This window comes from Hylobates moloch, unplaced genomic scaffold (assembly GCF_009828535.3).
Source record: "Hylobates moloch isolate HMO894 unplaced genomic scaffold, HMol_V3 SCAFFOLD_10, whole genome shotgun sequence".
NCBI lineage: Eukaryota > Metazoa > Chordata > Mammalia > Primates > Hylobatidae > Hylobates > Hylobates moloch.
Genome location: NW_026652285.1, coordinates 9,059,028 through 9,077,865, shown reverse-complemented (window position 1 = coordinate 9,077,865; position 18,838 = coordinate 9,059,028). Strand labels below are relative to the sequence as shown.

Below are 18,838 nucleotides of genomic sequence, written 5' to 3'. Positions count from 1 at the left end.
CTTGAACCCAGGAGGTGGAGGCCGCAGTGAGCCAAGATCGCACCACTGCACTCTAGCCTGGGTGACAGAGTGAGACTCCACCTCAAAAAAAAAAAAAAGAGACCTATTCTGCTCCAAAACCCTCAGGACTAGGATATGGGATCCCAGGTTTTCTGTTTTTTTTTTTTTGAGATGGAGTCTCTCTCTGTCGTCCAGGCTGGAGTGCGGTGGTGTGATCTTGGCTCACTGCAAGCTCCGCCAACTGGGTTCACACCATTCTCCTGCCTCAGCCTCCCAGTAGGTGGGACTACAGGCACCCGCCACCAGGCCTGGCTAATTTTTTTGTATTTTTCAGTAGAGACGGGGTTTCACGGTGTTAGCCAGGATAGTCGTGATCTCCTGACCTCGTGATCCGCCTGCCTTGGCCTCCCAAAGTGCTGGGATTACAGGCATGAGCCACCGCACCCGGCTGGACCCCAGGTTTTCTGACCCTGTGAACGTCTTCCTCCCTATACTACCTGTGACTAGATCTTGCTGCTAAAATCGTGGGGTATCTAGCTGTGTGCATGTTACCAGAAAAGATTGTAACATGACTATTACTAAATCAATCGGGTGCTTCCAACTTTATACAGCACTTTAACACCCACTGTCTCATTTAAATTGAGCTGACATCCCCTGGGAAGCTCCCGGGACAGGGCTCAGATGCCCCCAACTCACTGCTTTTGGCTCCAGGAGGCAGAGGATGGAGCAAGGAGGCTTTGGCTATTCTCCTTCCTCACCCTGAGGCACCAAGAGAGGTCAGGGGGCAGTCCTGGAAAGAAGGCAGACAGTCCCAACCCAGGTGCAGCCACTGGCTTGGGATGCCTGGGCAAGGATGCCCCCGTGTCTGTTGTCACCCCTGGCTCATGAGTGGATGTGAGTGAAGCATGACAGCCGTCCTGCTGCTCCTTAGCCCTGTAAGATCGAAGCCTGGGGCAAGCCAGACAAGGTAAGTAGTGTGTACCAATGGTCCTCTTTGGCCCGAGCAGAGGCGTTCATTCAGGTCTCTTCACCCGAAAGCGCCCTCCCCCGCAGGTGCAGCCAATTCGGGATTAGCTCTTGCACCTGCTTTAGAGGCTAAGGGAAGGGAGGCTCATGGGACAACTCCCTCTTGGCCATTGTGGGTCTTTCTGCTGAGCAATGGGAATTATGGTGTCATTGGGGCCAGAGTCACCCCCTTCCCAGTTCCCACTCCAGGGCCAGGCACCCCCACGATTTTCCCCAGGCTAACTGTGAGCTCCTTCACTTCTCTGGAGAGGCTACAGAAGAGAAGACACCACAGAAGCCTGGTGTCTGGGGTCTCTCCTCTCCCATCAAAGTGCTTCTACCATATAAAAGCCTCCAGACTGCTCTTCAAGGGATATGGACCTGGGTGGTCACCCGGCCAGCTGGTAGGCCCTTATCATGAAGTGGGAGGCACCAATGAGAAGTGATTGTGCTCCAGCCCCAAAACAGGCTACAGGGCTCTATAAACAGAAACTATAATTATCACCAGAGTTCCTCAAGAAGACCCTCTGTATGTATGGAGAACACACTGGGAGGAACTCACACACAGTTCTGGACAATAAATCTGGTGGCTTGACATCCCTTTTTGCTCTAGTGGCCAAAGCAAAAGCTCTAGGAAACCACTAGGAAGCACTAGAATAAATTTTCAAGCCACCTCTAGCAAGTACATAGAATCAAATGCTGTATATGTGTGTGCTGTACTCACTGCTGGCTTTTAGCATTTTCCTTCTTATATATTTTTCCCTTTCCCATTCACTCTCAATAATTTACTTGTATATTTTGGTATTAAATGAGTTTCAAGCAGCCATCCCAAATCCTGTGTCCAAATAGATAAAAATAAACTAAGAACTATATTTCAATCCAGGCTATCTTGACCACTTATTTTTCTGCAGGGTCTTTTGACAGAGCAAAAGAAGACAGGTACTCACCCTGCATGCATGAAGATGTATGTCAGGTAGCGCCAAGCCTGTGCTCGCAGCTGTGGGTGGTAAACCAGGGAGTTCTTCAAGTAACGTGGATGAGTTACCTGCAGTACAAATTGACCTAGCGACACCCCATTGTAGAGGAAAAAGGCAACCTGGAAAGAACAGAGAGAGTCTGTTACTAGGTGCACACTGTCCAGGAAACTTCCTGCCGTGCTGACTAGCACTGGGAGTCCCTACAGGAAGTTATCAACTGAATTTTTTTTTTTTTTTTGAGATGGAGTTTCGCTCTTGTTGTCCAGGCTGGAGTGCAATGGCACAATCTCGGCTCACGGCAACCTCCACCTCCTGGGTTCAAGCGATTCTCCTGCCTCAGCCTCCTGAGTAGCTGGGATTACAGGCATGTGCCACCACGCCTGGCTAATTTTGTATTTTTTAGTAGAGATGGGGTTTCTCCATGTTGGTCAAGCTGGTCTTGAACTCCCAACCTCAGGTGATCCGCCCGCCTTGGCCTCCCAAAGTGCTAGGATTACAGGCGTGAGCCACCGCGCCCAGTCTCAGCTGAGCTTTTAACCACCCCTCACCCACTTCTGTTTGCTTATTTTGCGTCAAATGGCCACAACATGGTCCCGGGGTCTCTTTGCCCACACTTCCTCCGTGCTAAGCAGAAAGGATTTGGAGGATTTTGAACTTTAATTCCAGTAATAACTCACGCACCCACTTGGGAGATGACAAATTCCACATAGGTTGATTTCTTAAAAAACTATAGTGAAATAAACATAAAATTTACCATCTTAATCAGTTTTTCAGGTTTTTTTTTTTGAGACACGGTCTTGCTCTGTTGCCCAGGCTGGAGTGCAATGATACAATCTTGGCTCACTGCAACCTCCACCTCTCAGGTTCAAGCGATTATCCTAACTCAGCCTCCCAAGTTTCTGGGATTACAGGAGTACAACACCACGCCTGGCTGATTTTTGAATTTTTAGTAGAGATGGGGTTTCATCATGTTGGCCAGGCCAGTTTAGAACTCCTAACCTCATGTGACCTGCCCACCTCGGCCTCCCAAAGTGCTGGGATTACAGGCACGAGCCACTGCGCCTGACCTTAATCAGTTCAGTGGCATTAAATGACATTCATGTTGCTGTGCTACCATCACTACTGTCCATCCACAGAACTCTTCATTTGCAAAACTGAAACTCTGTACCCACTGAACGATGACGCCCCACCGCCTCCTCCCTCCAGCCCCTGGCAACCACCATTCTACTTTCTGTGTCCATGAAATTGACTACTCTAGCTACCTCATATAAGTGGAATCATACAGTATTTGTCTTTCTGTGTCTGGCTTATTTCACTTGGTATATACTATTTTCACGGTTCATCCATGTTGTAGCATGTGTCAGAATGATCCCCCTTTTTTTGAGACAGGATCTCACTCTGTTGCCCTGGCTAGAGTGCAGTGGGGCAATCTCAGCTTGCAACTTCTACCTCCCGGCTGGTCTTGAACTCCTGGGCTCAACCGATCCTCCTGCCTCCTCAAGTGCTGAGATTATAGGCGTGAGCCACTGCACCTAGCCTTCCCTTCCTTTTTTTTTTTTTTTTTTTGAGATGGAGTCTCGCTCTGTTGCCCAGGCTGGAGTGCAGTGGCATGATCTCGGCTCACTGCAACCTCTGCCTCCCGGGTTCAAGCAATTCTCCTGCCTCAGTTTCCCAAGTAGCTGGGATTAGACGTGTGCCACCATGCCCAGCTAATTTTTGTATTTTTAGTAGAGACAGGGTTTCACCATGTTAACCAGGCTGGTCTCGAACTCCCGACCTCAGGTGATCCACCTTCCTCGGCCTCCCAAAGTGCTGGTATTACCAGTGTGAGCCACCGCACCTGCCCTCCACTATAAACACAGACCACGTTTTGTTTCTCCATTCACCTACTGATGGACACTTACGTTGCTTGTATCTTTTGGCTACTGTGAATAATGCTATTATGAATATGGGTGTATCAGTATCTCTTCCAGTCCCTTTCAATTCCTTTGGGATATATTCAGAAGTGGAATTGCTGGATCATATGGTAATTCTATGTTTAATTTTTTGAGGAAATGCCAGACTGTTTTCCATAGCAGCTGCACCATTTTACTTTCCCACCAACAGTGCACAAGGGCTCCAATTTCTCCACATTCTCACCAACATTCCACAGAAGTTGATTTTGCACACGTGACTGAAGCATACTTGTTTAATCTCTAAAACGGTATTTATCTTGAGTCTTTTTTTTTTCTGGGACTCCTTCTAAAATGTATCATTTACATCCCTGTGTTCTTAATCAGGGCATATGCATAACTGTTTAAGAATATCTCAGGTATGGGCTGGGTGCAGTGGCTCACGCCTGTAATCCCAGCACTTTGGGAGGCCGAGGCGGGCAGATCACAAGGTCAGGAGTTTGAGACCAGACTGACCAACGTGGTGGAACCCCGTCTCTACTAAAAATACGAAAATTAGCTGGGCATGGCGGCAGGCACCTGTAACCCCAGCTACTCAGGAGGCTGAGGCAGGAGAATCGCTTGAACCCAGGAGGCAGAGGTTGCAGTGAGCCAAGATTGCGCCATGGCATTCCAGCCTGGGTCACAGAGGGAGACTCCGTCTAAAAAAAAAAAAAAGAAAAAAAAAAGGAATATCTCGGGTATTGATCTGGGCTATAAGAGTGATTTTTTTGGCTGGGCACGGTGGCTCAAGCCTGTAATCCTAGCACTTTGGGAGGCCGAGGCAGTGGATCACGAGGTCAGGAGATCGAGACCATCCTGGCTAACACGGTGAAACCTCGTCTCTACTAAATATACAAAAAATTAGCCGGGCGTTGTGGCGGGCGCCTGTAGTCCCAGATACTTGAGAGGCTGAGGCAGGAGAATGGCGTGAACCCGGGAGGAGGAGCTTGCAGTGAGCAGAGATCCCGCCATTGCACTCCAGCCTGGGGCACAGAGCTAGACTCCGTCTCAAAAAAAAAAAAAGTGATTTTTTCTCCAGCAACCCCAGGAAGATGGCATTTTTTGTTTTTGTTTTTAAATAAGAGTCTTGTTCTGCCACCCAGGCTGGAGTGCAGTGCACTGCACAGTCTCGGCTCACTGCAACCTCTGCCTCCTGAGTTCAAGCAAGTCTTATGTCTCAGCCTCCTGAGTAGCTGGGATTATAGGCGCCCGCCACGACACACGACTAATTTTTGTATTTTTAGTAGAGACGGGGTTTCACCATGTTGCCCAGGCTGGTCTTGAACTCCTAACCTCAAGTGATCCGCCCACCTCAGCCTTTGAAAGTGCTGGGATTACAGGTATGAGCCACCACATCCAGCCAAGCCCCCAGATTCTTGTATTTTCTTCTCTTTTTTTTTTTTTTTTTTGAGACAGGGTCTCGCTCTGTCACTCAGGCTGGAGTGCTGTGGCATGGACACAGCTCACTACAGCCTCGACCTCCTGGGCTGAAGCGATCCTCTTGCCTCAGCCTCCCATGTAGCTAGGACCACAGGCATGCACCACCATGCCTGGCTAATTTTTTGATTTTTTGTAGAGACAGAGTCTCACATTGTTGTCCAGACTCGTCTTGAACTCCTGGGCTCCAGAGATCCTCCCACCCTGACCTCTCAAAGTGCTGGCATTACAGGTGTGAGCCACCGCACTCAGCCAATTCTTACTCAGCCAATTCTTGTATTTCTTTTTTTTTTTTTTTGAGACGGAGTCTCGCTTTCTTGCCCAGGCTGGAGTGCAGTGGCACGATCTCCGCTCACTGCAAGCTCCACCTCCTGGGTTCACGCCATTCTCCTGCCTCAGCCTCCCGAGTAGCTGGGACCACAGGCACCCGCCACCACACCCGGCTAATTTTTTGTATTTTTATTAGAGACGGGGTTTCACCGAGTTAGACCAGGATAGTCTCGATCTCCTGACCTCGTGATCCGCCCGCCTTGGCATCCCAAAGTGCTGGGATTACAGGCGTGAACCACGGCGCCCGGCCCAATTCTTGTATTTCTTTAAGATTCAGGTCTGCTTTAAACTTTTCTTTTGTCACTTCCTTCACTGCCAGGCTGTCGGCTACTGTTTCTTATTGCTTGCTGGTAGTGGACCCATTTGTTGCTTCGCACCATGTCCCTCCTATTTTCTATTCATTATGAAATCCGAAAGCCAGGTTACCAGAACTGTATAGAAGACAAAAGCCTTGGGTGTTATAGCCCAAGGGCTTTAAGATCGTTATTTCAGCTATTTCAGCACTTCCCAGTTTCTTCTAGATTGGTGGTTCAGGTTTACATAGCTGAGGTTCATCTGAACCAATCTGGACACAAAATCACTCCTCTTGATCAACCTGGGCAAACTGAATTCTCTGGCCCTCAGTTTCTTTATCTGGAAATGGGTACCGATACCTAGACTTCCAGAGTAGCCATGAGGTTTAAAAGTGATAAACTATACACAAAGAGCCAGCCCCCTGCCCGGCACACACTTAGAGAAGGAAGCTATAATTAGTGTGGGGTTAAAATCTGCTGGGCTCAGCCTGGGAATGGCTTAGGCCCCTGGTAGCTGTATTCTCCTGGGCTCTCTGAGGAGCCATTCTGTCCACCTAATACCATGAGGGTGGCCTGGCTGCAAATCCTGCTTCCAAGGCATCTCGTTATTATTGGGCCTCAAATAGAAGTTAATAAATAGACCAACACAGTAAGCGTTTGAAGAACGAGTCCAAGAATATCTCAGAAAAAATCGCAACTTCAACATGTACTTGGATGAAGGCATAACAACAAACGGGAATGCTGGCCTGCAGACCAGATATTCTGACTTAGAAAAAAAGAAGGATGCCGTGAAGCTTAACGATCCTGCCGTTTGATTAGGCAGGAACTTTACCAGAACATATGCAGAGGCGGTAATTAGGCCCGTGGCTTTGGAAGAGAAACAGCGGAGATCATAAAATCCCAAAGTGAAGCCAAGCATCCATTCAGAAGCTGGAGCTGGGGTGGGCTGCACAGGTTCTTGAGTGGAAGAGCCAACAGAATTGAGTTTTATCACACATGGGCACCAACACAGCAAGGGGTACCTTTGGATTCTGTTGCATAAGCAGTAGAATTCAGCATAACAATAGGGACAGAGGATTCCCTAAGGGGAGAATGTTCTTTAAAAATGTTAAGCCCATATTTACCTGTTCACACTCCCTCCCAGATGTGTTTGTGTGATGCTTTTGTGTTCAGAAAGCACCAGTAGCCATTCTCTCACTTTAAATAAAGGTGTCCTGGGAGAGGGAGGGCAGGTCTGGTTATTTCTGATTTTCAGGCGGGAAAATGGAGCAAATGACTGGTCCACATTACCCACCTAGGGAGGAACTAAATAAACCGGCTTTAATGAGTTAGCCTGGCTAGATCTCCCAAGTCAATGAACTTATTACATCATTTTTGTTGCTGTTGTTTTGGGGTGGGTGGGGGCCAGTGGTCCTATGGGGATTTGGCTGCAGTAAGTATTGTTTGAAGTGATAATCTTTGGAATATCTCTTTGCAGTCCAGGGTTACAACACCGGTATGCACTGCAACAGAGTCTGATGTGCGATACAACTATTATTTGATCCTCAACCATTGCCCTTCAACGGAGAAGAAATGTCCCTCTTCCCCCATGATCTGTGTCATCCTCTTGGCTCCTCTCCCCATACTCGCCACTCCCCAAGACAGAGCAACCCCCTCCCCACCCTTGTCCTTGCCTCCAGCAGCGTGACTGTGATCATGAACCAGGGTGGGGGGCAGCAGGTGTAGCTGTCATAGTACCACTTGCGGTCAATTTCCCGGGGCAGGGTCTCATAGGCCACATGGCGGATGAGTCGCTGCGAGAGGCTCAGCCCCTTCTCCTCCAGCAGGGCCTTGCTGCTTAGCCTGCGGTTGCCCTGCAGGATGGCTTGGCGGAAGCTGTTGGAACGCTTGTTGCTCATCTGTGCAGGAAATGGAGTGGGGAGAGGGTCAGAGCTGGGGCCCAGCGAAGCTCCCCACCCATTTCCCAGCCAGCATGTTCCTTGCACCAGGCCTGACCCCCCTGCATTTCCCTTTCTCCTATAATAGTTAATAAGAGGCAACATTCACCAAGGTCTTGTTAGCCGCCAGGGGTTATTCTCAGCCCTTCACATCTTTTGGCTCATTTGATGATCACCAGTCTTCCCGTTAGATAAGGACTATTAACATCCCCATTCTACTGGATTAGGAAACTGAGACACAGAGAGCTTTAGGAATCCATCAAGTTCACACCCAGTAAGCCTCCAGAGCCCGTATTTGTGTTCACTATAACTTCCTTCATCCACTCACTCATCATCCGTCCATCACAATTTACTGAGCAACTACTAAGTGTCAGGCTCATTACCAGGCACAGGGAGGGATACAGTGGTGCTCAAGACAGATTAGTAACCAGCAATCACAGTTCAGAGTGATGGCTGCTGTGGGAGCACACAAGAGGGAGCCCAATCCAGTCCCAGGGAGGTCAGAGGTCAAGGAAGGCTTCCTGGAGGAGGTGAAGCCTGAGTGAGAATCAAAGGATGAACAGCAGGTAGCACCCTCAGACACACTAGCTTGGGAAGAGGCAGGCAGCCCTGGGTTAGATGGGTTTGCAGAGAGGCTCCCAGAGCCAAAACCCAAGCTGTGCCTGGGGAAGGTCACCACTCCCGAGGGCCTTCACAGGACCTGGATTGCCCAGCAAGCCCAAGGACCGGCTGCAGAGCCCCACCTGGGGACCAGCTCTATCCTCAGCAGCCTGAAGCTTCCCTGACACTCACTGGGTAGAGCTCTGGCAGCCTCACCCAGTGGTCAGCCTGACTCGGAGACCGGAGGTGGCCTTGCTGACTCCTGGCCTCCCAAGGCCTGTTACCTCCCACGTGCCTTCCAAGGCCAACTCTAGACCCTTCTTACGGGGAGAAATCCTAGAGATATGGCTCTCCCAACCCCACACCTCAGCTGTCCCTATGTTTGTTGGTGTGGGGATTATCAATGTATTCCTGGGACTCTCGGCCCAGCAGTAGACATCAGGCTAAACCCGAAGGCAGGAACCCAGTGGGCTGGTGAGGTGAACCAGGCCAGACCACGGCACAGGGGTTGTAGGCCCTGTCAGAGGGCAGATGGCTGGGGAGGATATAGGTTCAGACCAGGCCAGGTGCTGTGAACTTCCATCTATAGGGTCCCCCCACTTCGCATTCCTGAGTTCTGCCGTCTCTCACAGTCAAAATCTAGCTTAAAGCTCGCCCCCTCCAGCAGGCCGTCCCAGATGAACCTTTTCCAACCATTCTCTATCCCCATTCTCTCCATGCCTACAAAGCTTGGATCTAGTTCTTCTCAGTGGCCCAGGAGCTCTGTAAATGTAGGCCAGGGTTAGGCGCCTTGTGCACATTGTGAGCCCAAGACAGGACCACGATGTCAGATTATCTTGTGGCCACTCTTACCTGCCTCTCTCCCAGTCCCTGAGGCTGCACCTGCACAGGGGCGTGCACAGTACACACACACACACGGCTCAGAGGCCCTGAAGACCCGTGGTGGGAGCTGGCTCAGCAGCAGTACACACTCACCATCCACCTGCGTCCCTCACATGCCCAGTGCTGTGCCGGGCACAGTCATGACCATGGTCCCAGGCCTCATGGAGCTTACAAGGGGAGACAGAAGTGTAAAAACAGCAAAAGAGGGTGCCATCATAGTTATTTGGCACCCCGTATTATTCTGACGTTACAAATATGAGGACTGAAGCTTGGAGACGGTGAGTAGTTTCCCCAGGTACTCATACTTAGTAAACCACAGAGTCAGGATTCAAATATGGAACTGCCTGACTCCACAGTCCATGCTAGCCCATACGGAGCTGTTGTGCCAATCAGATAAAGGAGGCTCTTCTTCTGGATGGGTGCACCCATGCCAGGCCTTGGTGGGCAAAGTCCAGGCCAGATTTCAGTCTCCATCATCTCTCAGCTAGGCACCATCGTACAGTATACAACCCGGACACTCATACACGACTACCCGGGCTGCTGAGCTGTAATGCAGTGTGGCGGTCTGTATTACGAGAGAGGCCTGGGCAAGGCACTGTGGGAGCTCTGAAAAAGGCTGACTCACTCTGCCTGGATTGGGCAGGTAAAGGCTCACAAAGGATGCAGAGGAGTTTATCTGGTGGAAGAACATTAAGAGACATCAAAAATATTCAAATACTTTATCTGATCCCTGCAACAACCTAAAGAGAGGATCCTTTGGATCCATTTTACAAATGGGAAAAGGCAGGCTCAGAGGCTCTTTCCCAGTGAGCGGCAGAGGCAGAGCCAGACCAGGACCCAGGTTTGCTAGACTCCAGGTCCTCAGCTCTCTGTCCTACTCAGAGCTTCCCCTCTGGTGAGTCCCTTCTTTGTCTGCTCTTCAGGGCAGCCCTGCTCATACAGATCCAGTGCAGAATTTGAACAGAGAAATCCCAGAAATCCCAGCAGTAACAAGTAACTTGCTGTCCTGAGCTCACACAGAGGCTCCATTGACCCCTGGCTGGAGAGAAGCCACTCCTGGGCCCCACGTGCCCTACTCTGCCCTATGACCCAGCAGGGCATCTTGCAGCAAACACACAGGTGCTGGGGCTGGGGCTGTGGATGAGCCTGGGCAGGCTCAAATCTTTGGCCTGGTCTTTGGTGGCACTGCTGGGTTCCAAGTCACAGGACTCACCCTCACTACTTATCCTATGAATCCTCACTGTCCCCCTCCCCTGCTCAGCTCAGCTCTGTCCCTTGCCCTCCACGAGGTCTGCTCCCTGGGTCCACTCTGAACAGCAGTCGATTCCTCCACTCCTAAAAACCCCACAGCAGCTCCCTGCAATCACGCCAACCCTTGGACCAAGGCTGGACCTCAGCCAAGAGGCTGTTGAAACATCTCCCCTGCCTGGGCATCCACATCAGAGCGCTCATGTGGCACAATGACAGGCTCCAGTGGTGGCGGCTCCCCCATCACTGGTGCCTTTGAATTCTAGGAGCCTGGGGCGCTTCACACAAGTCATTTCACTCTCGCTCCCTCCATGGGTGACAGGAAGAGAGGTGACCAGCTCCATCTCACCAACAGGGAAACCCAGCAAAAACTTTGGGTCTTATTTTCAACCTGCTTGTTCACCCCGCTTTTCTACTGATGTCACCTGCATCCCATGGTGAGTGAAATACCGCCTGCTTAACCCCACTGAACCCCAGTCCACAGCAGCCCCTGAAATAGCGCAGCACTAACCCTCAGTGAGGGGAAGTCTCTGCTCCGAGATACAGGCCGCTGGGCAGGATCCACGGGCCTCTCTTCTCCAGCCTCTTTGGCAGCCCAGGGCATCTGCTGAGCAGATCTGCTGAGCTCTGGCTCTACCACGTGCTGCACTGACCCTCCCGGCCCCCACTCCCTTCTCCTACTACCAAGACCCTACCTACTCGCAGCCCTTCATTTTGGTGGAACTGACCCCACTCTCAGCTACAGGGGTGGGGCAATGATTGGTTTAACTCAATCTACCCATCCTACTGACCCAATCTAGGCCAATGAGAGGGAGAAAATACCAGGCCTTGTGCAAGAGCTACCCCAAGAAGGATCTCTCTCTCTCTCTCCTCTCTCTCTCCCCTCCCCTCCTCTTCTCTCTCTCCCTCCCTCCATCCCTCCCTCCCTCTCTCCCTCCCTTCTGCAAGGTGCAGCCTGAGGGTATGAGGGCTGGAACAGCTGCAGCCACTTTGCTGCCACAATGGAAGGGTCTGAAATTGCCAGGTGCTGCCTTGAGGATGGGCTGACACTGCGGAGGGCAGAGCCTAGAGACAAAGAGAAGATGAGTCCTTGGTGGCACCCTTTCACCTGCAGAAGCCTGGACTTTTTCAATGCTGCAGGCCAACAGATCCTTTGAATTGCCTAAATCCTTTAAATGTGTGGAAGCCACAACCCTCAAACAGGTCCCTCCCAGTACCAAGGGCCCCAGAGCACTCACTAGGCTGACAAAATCCTGGTAGCAGATCTGCCCATCTGCATGGCTGTCGGCAAGAGCCAGGAGTACCTCCCTTTTGTGCGGGTCCAGCTTGGAGCTGTGGCTCTCCAGAAGACTCCGGAACTTGCCTGTGCTGATGTAGCCTGTGTTCCCAGGGTCAAACTGAGGGAAAAGCAGACAGCAGCAGGGTCAGCAGGGCACCACCTCCTCTTCACACTGATGTGGGTGCCCTGATCTCCACCACTATTCACTGGCTTTAGTCCTCAGCCCCTGGCAAACAGAGGCTCAGCCAGTGTCTGGGAGGTTTCCAAGGACCCCCTTGGGAAACAGCTAAATAGGAATGACAATCACTTAAAGTCCTGGAAGACCTGCAGACCTTCAGGATCACCCAATCCAACCATCTCGTGTGGATAAGGAAACTGAGGCTCAGAGAGGTTAAACTGCCTCCTCTCACCATGGAGACGGAAGTGCGAATGAAAAGGCAATGAGTGGAGGAAGATGAGAAACTTCTGGGGCCTGGGACAGGGGAGAGGGCAACAGGAGAAGGACGTTTCAGCTGCGACTGGCAAAGGGAAAGGAAACTGGGCCACAGGGACTCCAGGGGGGATGCCAGAGGGCCCCGGGGAGCAAGAAGCACTGCCTTGCAAGTCCTTCTGTCCCTGGCCGCCCTCCCATGGCCCCTCCCACACACCCAGGCAGGGAGGATTGGGGCTCCCCAGAGACACTCTGCTCTGTGGTTTTTGTACTGTTTTGGGGGGTGTTTGTGCGCGCACATGAGTATGAGTGCACATCTGTGTGTTTTACACCATGCTCTTCCATCGTTTGCAGCTTTGCACCACGTGGGTCCCTCTGCCTGGGATTCCCTTTCTTCCTTCATCTCCCTGGAAGACTCCAACTCACCCTTCCTGACTACTCAGATGTGCCCTTCTCTTGGAAGGCTCCCCTCAGGCATGGCCTGTTCTCACTGCACCCTCTGTTCTGTCCAGACCTCTGGGCCTCCAGCCCACACTGGTGTCTGTCTGCTTTTGCGTCCTCCTTGGACCGCGGCGCGTCGCAGGTTGGCATCACAACTTATCCCCGGTACTTAGCACACAGCCTGGCATTATCAGCACTCAATCAAGATTTGGTGGATGAATAAATAGTGGGTGTTCAGATGAACAGACAGGCACTGATTTTCCATGAAAAGCCTCATCAGTTCAGTTAGAAAAGGCAGGATCGGGCCAGGCGCGGTGGCTCAAGCCTGTAATCCCAGCACTTTGGGAGGCCAAGGTGGGCGGATCACAAGGTCAGGAGATCGAGACCATCCTGGCTAACACGGTGAAACCCCGTCTCTACTAAAAATACAAAAAATTAGCCGGGCGTGGTGGCGGGCACCTGTAGTCCCAACTACTCGGGAGGCTGAGGCAGGAGAATGGCGTGAACCCGGGAGGCGAAGCTTGCAGTGAGCCAAGATCATGCCACTGCACTCCAGCCTGGGCGACAGAGCGAGACTCCATCTCAAAAAAAAAAAAAAAAAAGAAAAGAAAAGGCAGGAACTTAGTCACCTCTCCCAGAGAAGACCTTATCATTTCTATCCCTTTCCTCACGGAGCCCACCCAATGCCCATGGCAACACTTTTAACACCAAGCATCTCCTGGATGCCAGGAGCTTTCCTGTTCACAAGGTGCTTCCCTACATAAGACTCCACTGCATCCTGAAGATGCAGCTGTGAGTTGTTTAAAAGGCAAACAGACATTGAGGGTGTATGTGTGTGCATGACAAGGGAGTCCGGAATACCAAACCCATGTTTTCGCCTTTTCTAGATGGTCAATGAAGGCTATTTTAGGAAAGTGGATTCTGTGTGTAGCATTTCCTTTTTTTTTTTTTTTTTTTTGAGACGGAGTCTCGCTCTGTCGCCCAGGCTGGAGTGCAGTGGCGCAATCTCAGCTCACTGCAAGCACCGCCTCCCGGGTTCACGCCATTCTCCTGCCTCAGCCTCTCCGAGTAGCTGGGACTACAGGCGCCCGCCACCACGCCTGGCTAATTTTTTGTGTTTTTAGTAGAGACGGGGTTTCACTGTGGTCTCGATCTCCTGACCTCATGATCCGCCCGCCTTGGCCTCCCAAAGTGCTGGGATTACAAGCGTGAGCCACCGCGCCCGGCCTTGTGTGTAGCATTTCTGAGAAAATCAAAGAGCAACAGTCAGGAGTCCCAGTCATGGGCTATTTCAATTCTCCACAGAAGGCCGGGCGCAGTGGCTCACGCCTGTGATCCCAGCACTTTGGAAGGCCAAGGTGGGTGGATCACGAGGTCAGGAGATCGAGATCGTCCTGGCTAACACGGTGAAACCCCGCCTCTAATAAAAACACAAAAAATTAGCCGGGCGTGGTTGCAGGTGCCCGTAGTCCCAGCCACTTGGGAGGCTGAGGCAGGAGAATGGCCTGAACCCGGGAGGCGGAGCTTGCAGTGAGCCCAGATCGTGCCACTGCACTCCAGCCTGGGCGACAGAGTGAGACTCCGTCTTAAAAAAAAAAAAAAAAAAAAAAATCTCCACAGAATTCAAGAAAGGACATCTCCAGTGAGGTCTATTGTTTTTTGTTTTAGACAATATCTCGCTCTGTCACCCAGGCTGGGGTGAAGTGGTGCCATCATAGCTCACTGAAGCCTCGACCTCCTGGGCTCAAGAAATCCTCCCACCTCAGCCTCTCAAGTAGCTGGGACCACAGTTGTGTGCCACCACAACCAGCTAATTTTTAAATTATTTACGTTGCCCAGACTGGTCTTGAACGCCTGGGCTTAAGCGATCCTCCTGCCTCAGCTTCCCAAAGTACTGGGATTACAGGCATGAGCAACCACGCCTGGTCCCGAGGCATATTTTAAAATCTGTATATCTCCCACCTTCAAGCCAAAATGCCAAGTTTCATGGATGACATCTGTTTGGTTCACAACATCAAGTATTTCAGGAAACTCACCTACTCGTTGCTCAGTAAAAATCTTGAAGAATAAAAACACCTAATATTTGCTAAGTGTTTTCATGGAGCCAAATACTGTTTAAGCACCTTATGCATCTAATGTCTTTGACTCCTGCACAACCTTATATAGCAGATCCTATCCATGTCCCCATATTACAGTTGAGGAAATAGAGGCACAGAAAAGTTAGCACAGAGAGGTGAAGTGATTTGCTCGGCAAGCAGCAGAGCCAGGATTCCACCTCCAGGAAGCCGAGCACTCCTCGAAGCCATGGCCAGGTGCCACTGACTTCCAGCTCCAGGGACTGCTCTGATGCCCAGGAACAAAATTTAAGGACCAAAGAGGTGAGTGCGGGCCCAAGAGAGGAAGGGGCTCCAGGAGTCTCACAGCCCTACCATAGGCAGAGATTTTTAAATCAGGAAACAGCCCCGGACAGCAAAAGCTCCGACCTCCTTCATTGCTCAGCTAAGGAAATGGACCCTGGAGAGGGAATGTGGCAACCGCAGCCAGGGAGGGTCTGTTTCCTTGGTGCCTGGGACCTCTCCCATCTCTACAAGCCACCTGTGCCAACCCCTACTCCATCACAGGGTCTCACTAGCCTGGCCCTCCTGTGCTGGGTGGACACATAGGGGGCGGGGTGCGGGCTGAGAAGGAGCAGGTGGAGTCCTGGGAAGCCCCCCAGTGGGAGCTGCAGGGGGGCCATTGGTCTGCAGCACAGCTTGTGCAGTCTCTCCTGCCTGGGCCTGGGGGAGGGAGCTCAGTGGCTTTGCGTGCCCTGGGAGCAAGCACCAATCCCCTCCTAGGGGCTGCCTCCCAGGCTGGGGAGGGCAGTGGGGTGGGGGTGCAGTGGGGGTGCTGGGATCAGGCTCCAGACAAAGAGCCACCTGCTCTCCCCCTCAATCTCCTCCTCCAGCGCTCCCTGCTGTTGTCCTAGTGACATGGTTGCCCTGTGGCTCCTCAAGCCCCCACCCCCCACCAGGGCCTGCCTGCCCTGCCCCGAGCATAGTAACAGGCTCCAGGCTCCAGGCTCCAGACAGCAGAGAACAAGCTGGAAACAGGCCGAGCCTCGGTTCTCTGCCAAAACTCTACCTTTCATGGCAGGGCCAGACAGGCCAGACAATGGGGGGTCACCGCTACCCTAATAATGAGGCCTTGGGGATGCCCGGAGGACGGCTGGGGCAGGGGGAGGGAGAGGCAGCAATGGGCCGGCTGCCTGGGCTCCATGAATGCACAGGACACCTTTCAACCCCCACCCCCACCCCCAGGAAGACGACAGCAAGGGCAGGTGCTGACAGTGGGTATGGGGCGTGGAGGGGAGAGAAAGGGAGGCAAAGGGAGAAAGAGACAGAGAGAGCCAGAGAGAGCGTGAGTGCCCAGAAAGCAGGAGAGAGGTGCATCCCATTGCCCCAGAAGGAAGCTGGGAGCTTCTAACGGAGGCTGCATCCCTCACTCAGGGGTAGCAAGGAACAAGGCAAACCTCATGCTTGTCTCCGCCACTAACCAGGGTTTGTATAATTTACAGTAAACTCCCGAGCCACAACTACCTCATTACAAAGTGGGCTACCTTCCTCTCGCAGGGCAGCAGCTCACCAGGGCCTGGGCTTGGAGGCCAGACCAGCTTCCTTTGCTGCAAAGCTGGGAGCATCCTACTGTGAGGGAGGTGTGGCCCACCCTCTCTGGGCACGTATCCTACCCTTCCTCCTCCTTCACAGCCTGTTTAAGGGGGATTGGGATCATTAGGCAGATCCAAACTGTGGTTTGGAGCTTTCGGGAAAACAAGCCCCATCAATGCAATTCCCTTGTTAATACCGTGCCGCTGGTCCTGAAGCTCCCCTCCGCCAGGCACTGTGCCCCAGATTCACCCACTTTGGTAGTGAGGTGCTCCTGATGGGGTCTGGGCTGGGTGGGATTGAGGTGGCCTGACCAGGGCTGCTCTGGGGCTGTTCGGGGCAGCCGTTAGAATGTGGGCTGTGAATGGGCCGTAAGGGCCCAGCAGGGATCCAGGAGCCTGGGAGCATCCTGGAAGCTGCCTCCTGAATAGGGCTCAGCCTCTTGGAGGGAGGGGCGGCGAAGTCCACATTCAGTCTGAGCGGAGGACACAGACGCACAGAGGAGCTGGCCCGCCCACCTGCCTTGGCCTTTAATCGCACCAGCACCCAGCGTCCGACCCTAATCCTCTAGGTCACAGCTCGCCCCAGCCTGAGGCCTCCCACAGTCTGCCTTCTCCTATCCTCTATGCTGCACCCCTTCCTGGGGCGCTCAGCCCATCTAGGTGGGGGAACTGACCCACCAGATTCTCTCTTTGTATTGCTGCCATCTGGGGCTGCTTCCCCAGTCTGGGGCAAGGGGAGGAAGAGAGTTCCAGAAGGAGGCTCCACTCGCAGCTATTGTGCCACCTTGGGTAGTTCATTCAACCACCCTGCCTCAGTTTCTCCATCAATCAAGTAGAAACTTATCAGGGAGATGTAAGGGCCACCCACCCCGTGCACATAAGCGTGCCATATGGAAATGGGGGGTAGAAAATGAGAAATCCACAACCCATGCAGCCCACGAGGGCAGCTGATCTTCTATTTGGAATCTTTGCACAGTCAAGGGGCTACGGGACGTTCGGGATCAGAGCAGGCAGTTCCACATGGAGTGAGGAAGGGCTGGGGTCATTTGGGTCTGTGCTGTCGGAGGGGCCTGGCAACACTGGGAGAGGGACAGCAGGTCAGGGAATCAGAAATCACGGTGCAGGAGAGCAGGAGGGAAACTCAGTGGTTTTCAAACTATGCTGCAGAGTTCTAGGGGCTATGGGGCCTCCAAGGCCCAGAGGCGCTGGGGAGGGGACTGAGGAGCAGCCCCCAGCCCTCCTCAGGCAGGGCCACTCCATTCGGAGCTGGTTTATGTGCTGGCCTTCTGCATACTATCCCGGTGAACAGCAACACGATAAGGGCTGATATGTGTGGAAAGTTTGCTGTGTATCAGGCACCCCTTGACTGAAACCGCAGGCCACCATACATCCTGGTTTTTCTGTGTTAGTCCTGGCATATACCTGTTGTCCAAGCATAATAATTATTATTGTTCTTAAGAAACAACAGGATCTTGCTCTGTTGCCCAGGCTGGGGTGTAGTGATGTGATTGTCGCTCACCATAACCTTGAATTCTTGGGATCAAGCAATCTTCCCGTGTTTGCTTCCTGAGTAGCTGGGACCACAGGCATGTGCTACCATTCCTGGCTAATTTAAAATTTTTTTTTGTAGAGACAGGGTCTTGCTATATTGCCCAGGCTGGTCTTGAACTCCTGGCCTCAAGCAATCCTCCCACTTTGGCCTCATAAAGTGCTGGGATTATAGGCGTGAGCCACCATGCCCAGCCTTGAGTGTGATTTACAGTGGCTCCTTCACTCTCAAAGTGTCCTAACTTGGTCACTTTGAGAGTGGTCCCCCCTATTTAAATCTCACAGCAATCCTAAGAGGTAGACACTATTGTGAGCTCCATTTCATAGGAGACGAAACCGAGGCACCAAGAGCTGGGTTGCCCAAGTGCGAATGGCTGGTAATCGGTGCAGATGGATTCATATCCAGGCAGAGGGGCGAGAGCCTGCACTCTCTCCCATCACTAGAGTGCTGTAGCTAAAGAGAGTTTGAGAGACCCTCATCCAATCCTCTTACGTGTCCACCTAACACATATTCACTAAAGATCAGCTGTGGCCCAGGCATCACACTCGTTTTATGGGGAAACAGGTGCATGGGGCAAAAGGAACAAAATAAACTAGTCCAGGTCAGAGAGTGAGTTTGCCATCAAGACAGAAATAGTTCAGGATTCCTCCACTGTGCTGTCTGGTCCCATCTTGCCCTCCCTTGTCTTTCTCTGTCTTGTTCAGTTGAATGAAACATAGCCCCTGAGTTTATTTTTATTTTTATTTTTTTGAGATGGAGTCTCACTCTATCGCCAGGCTGGAGTGCAGTGGTGCGATCTTGGCTCACTGCAGTCTCCACCTCCCAGATTCAAGCAATTTTCCTGCCTCAG

General features: G+C 52.0%; 1 protein-coding gene across 4 annotated transcripts in view; it reads right to left on the bottom strand.

Moving 5' to 3' along the window:
* The window catches only part of RHBDL3 (rhomboid like 3), a 57,604-nt gene that overhangs the window by 26,766 nt on the left and 12,000 nt on the right, over positions 1 to 18,838 (bottom strand). For all 4 annotated transcript variants that reach the window (XM_032162933.2, XM_032162935.2, XM_032162936.2 and 1 more), the window contains 3 exons: positions 11,882 to 12,040; positions 7,650 to 7,874; positions 1,953 to 2,101 (listed from right to left, as the gene is read on the bottom strand). In XM_032162933.2, the coding sequence (XP_032018824.1) occupies positions 1,953 to 2,101; positions 7,650 to 7,874; positions 11,882 to 12,040 (533 nt within the window). The remainder of the gene's footprint in view (positions 1 to 1,952; positions 2,102 to 7,649; positions 7,875 to 11,881; positions 12,041 to 18,838) is intronic.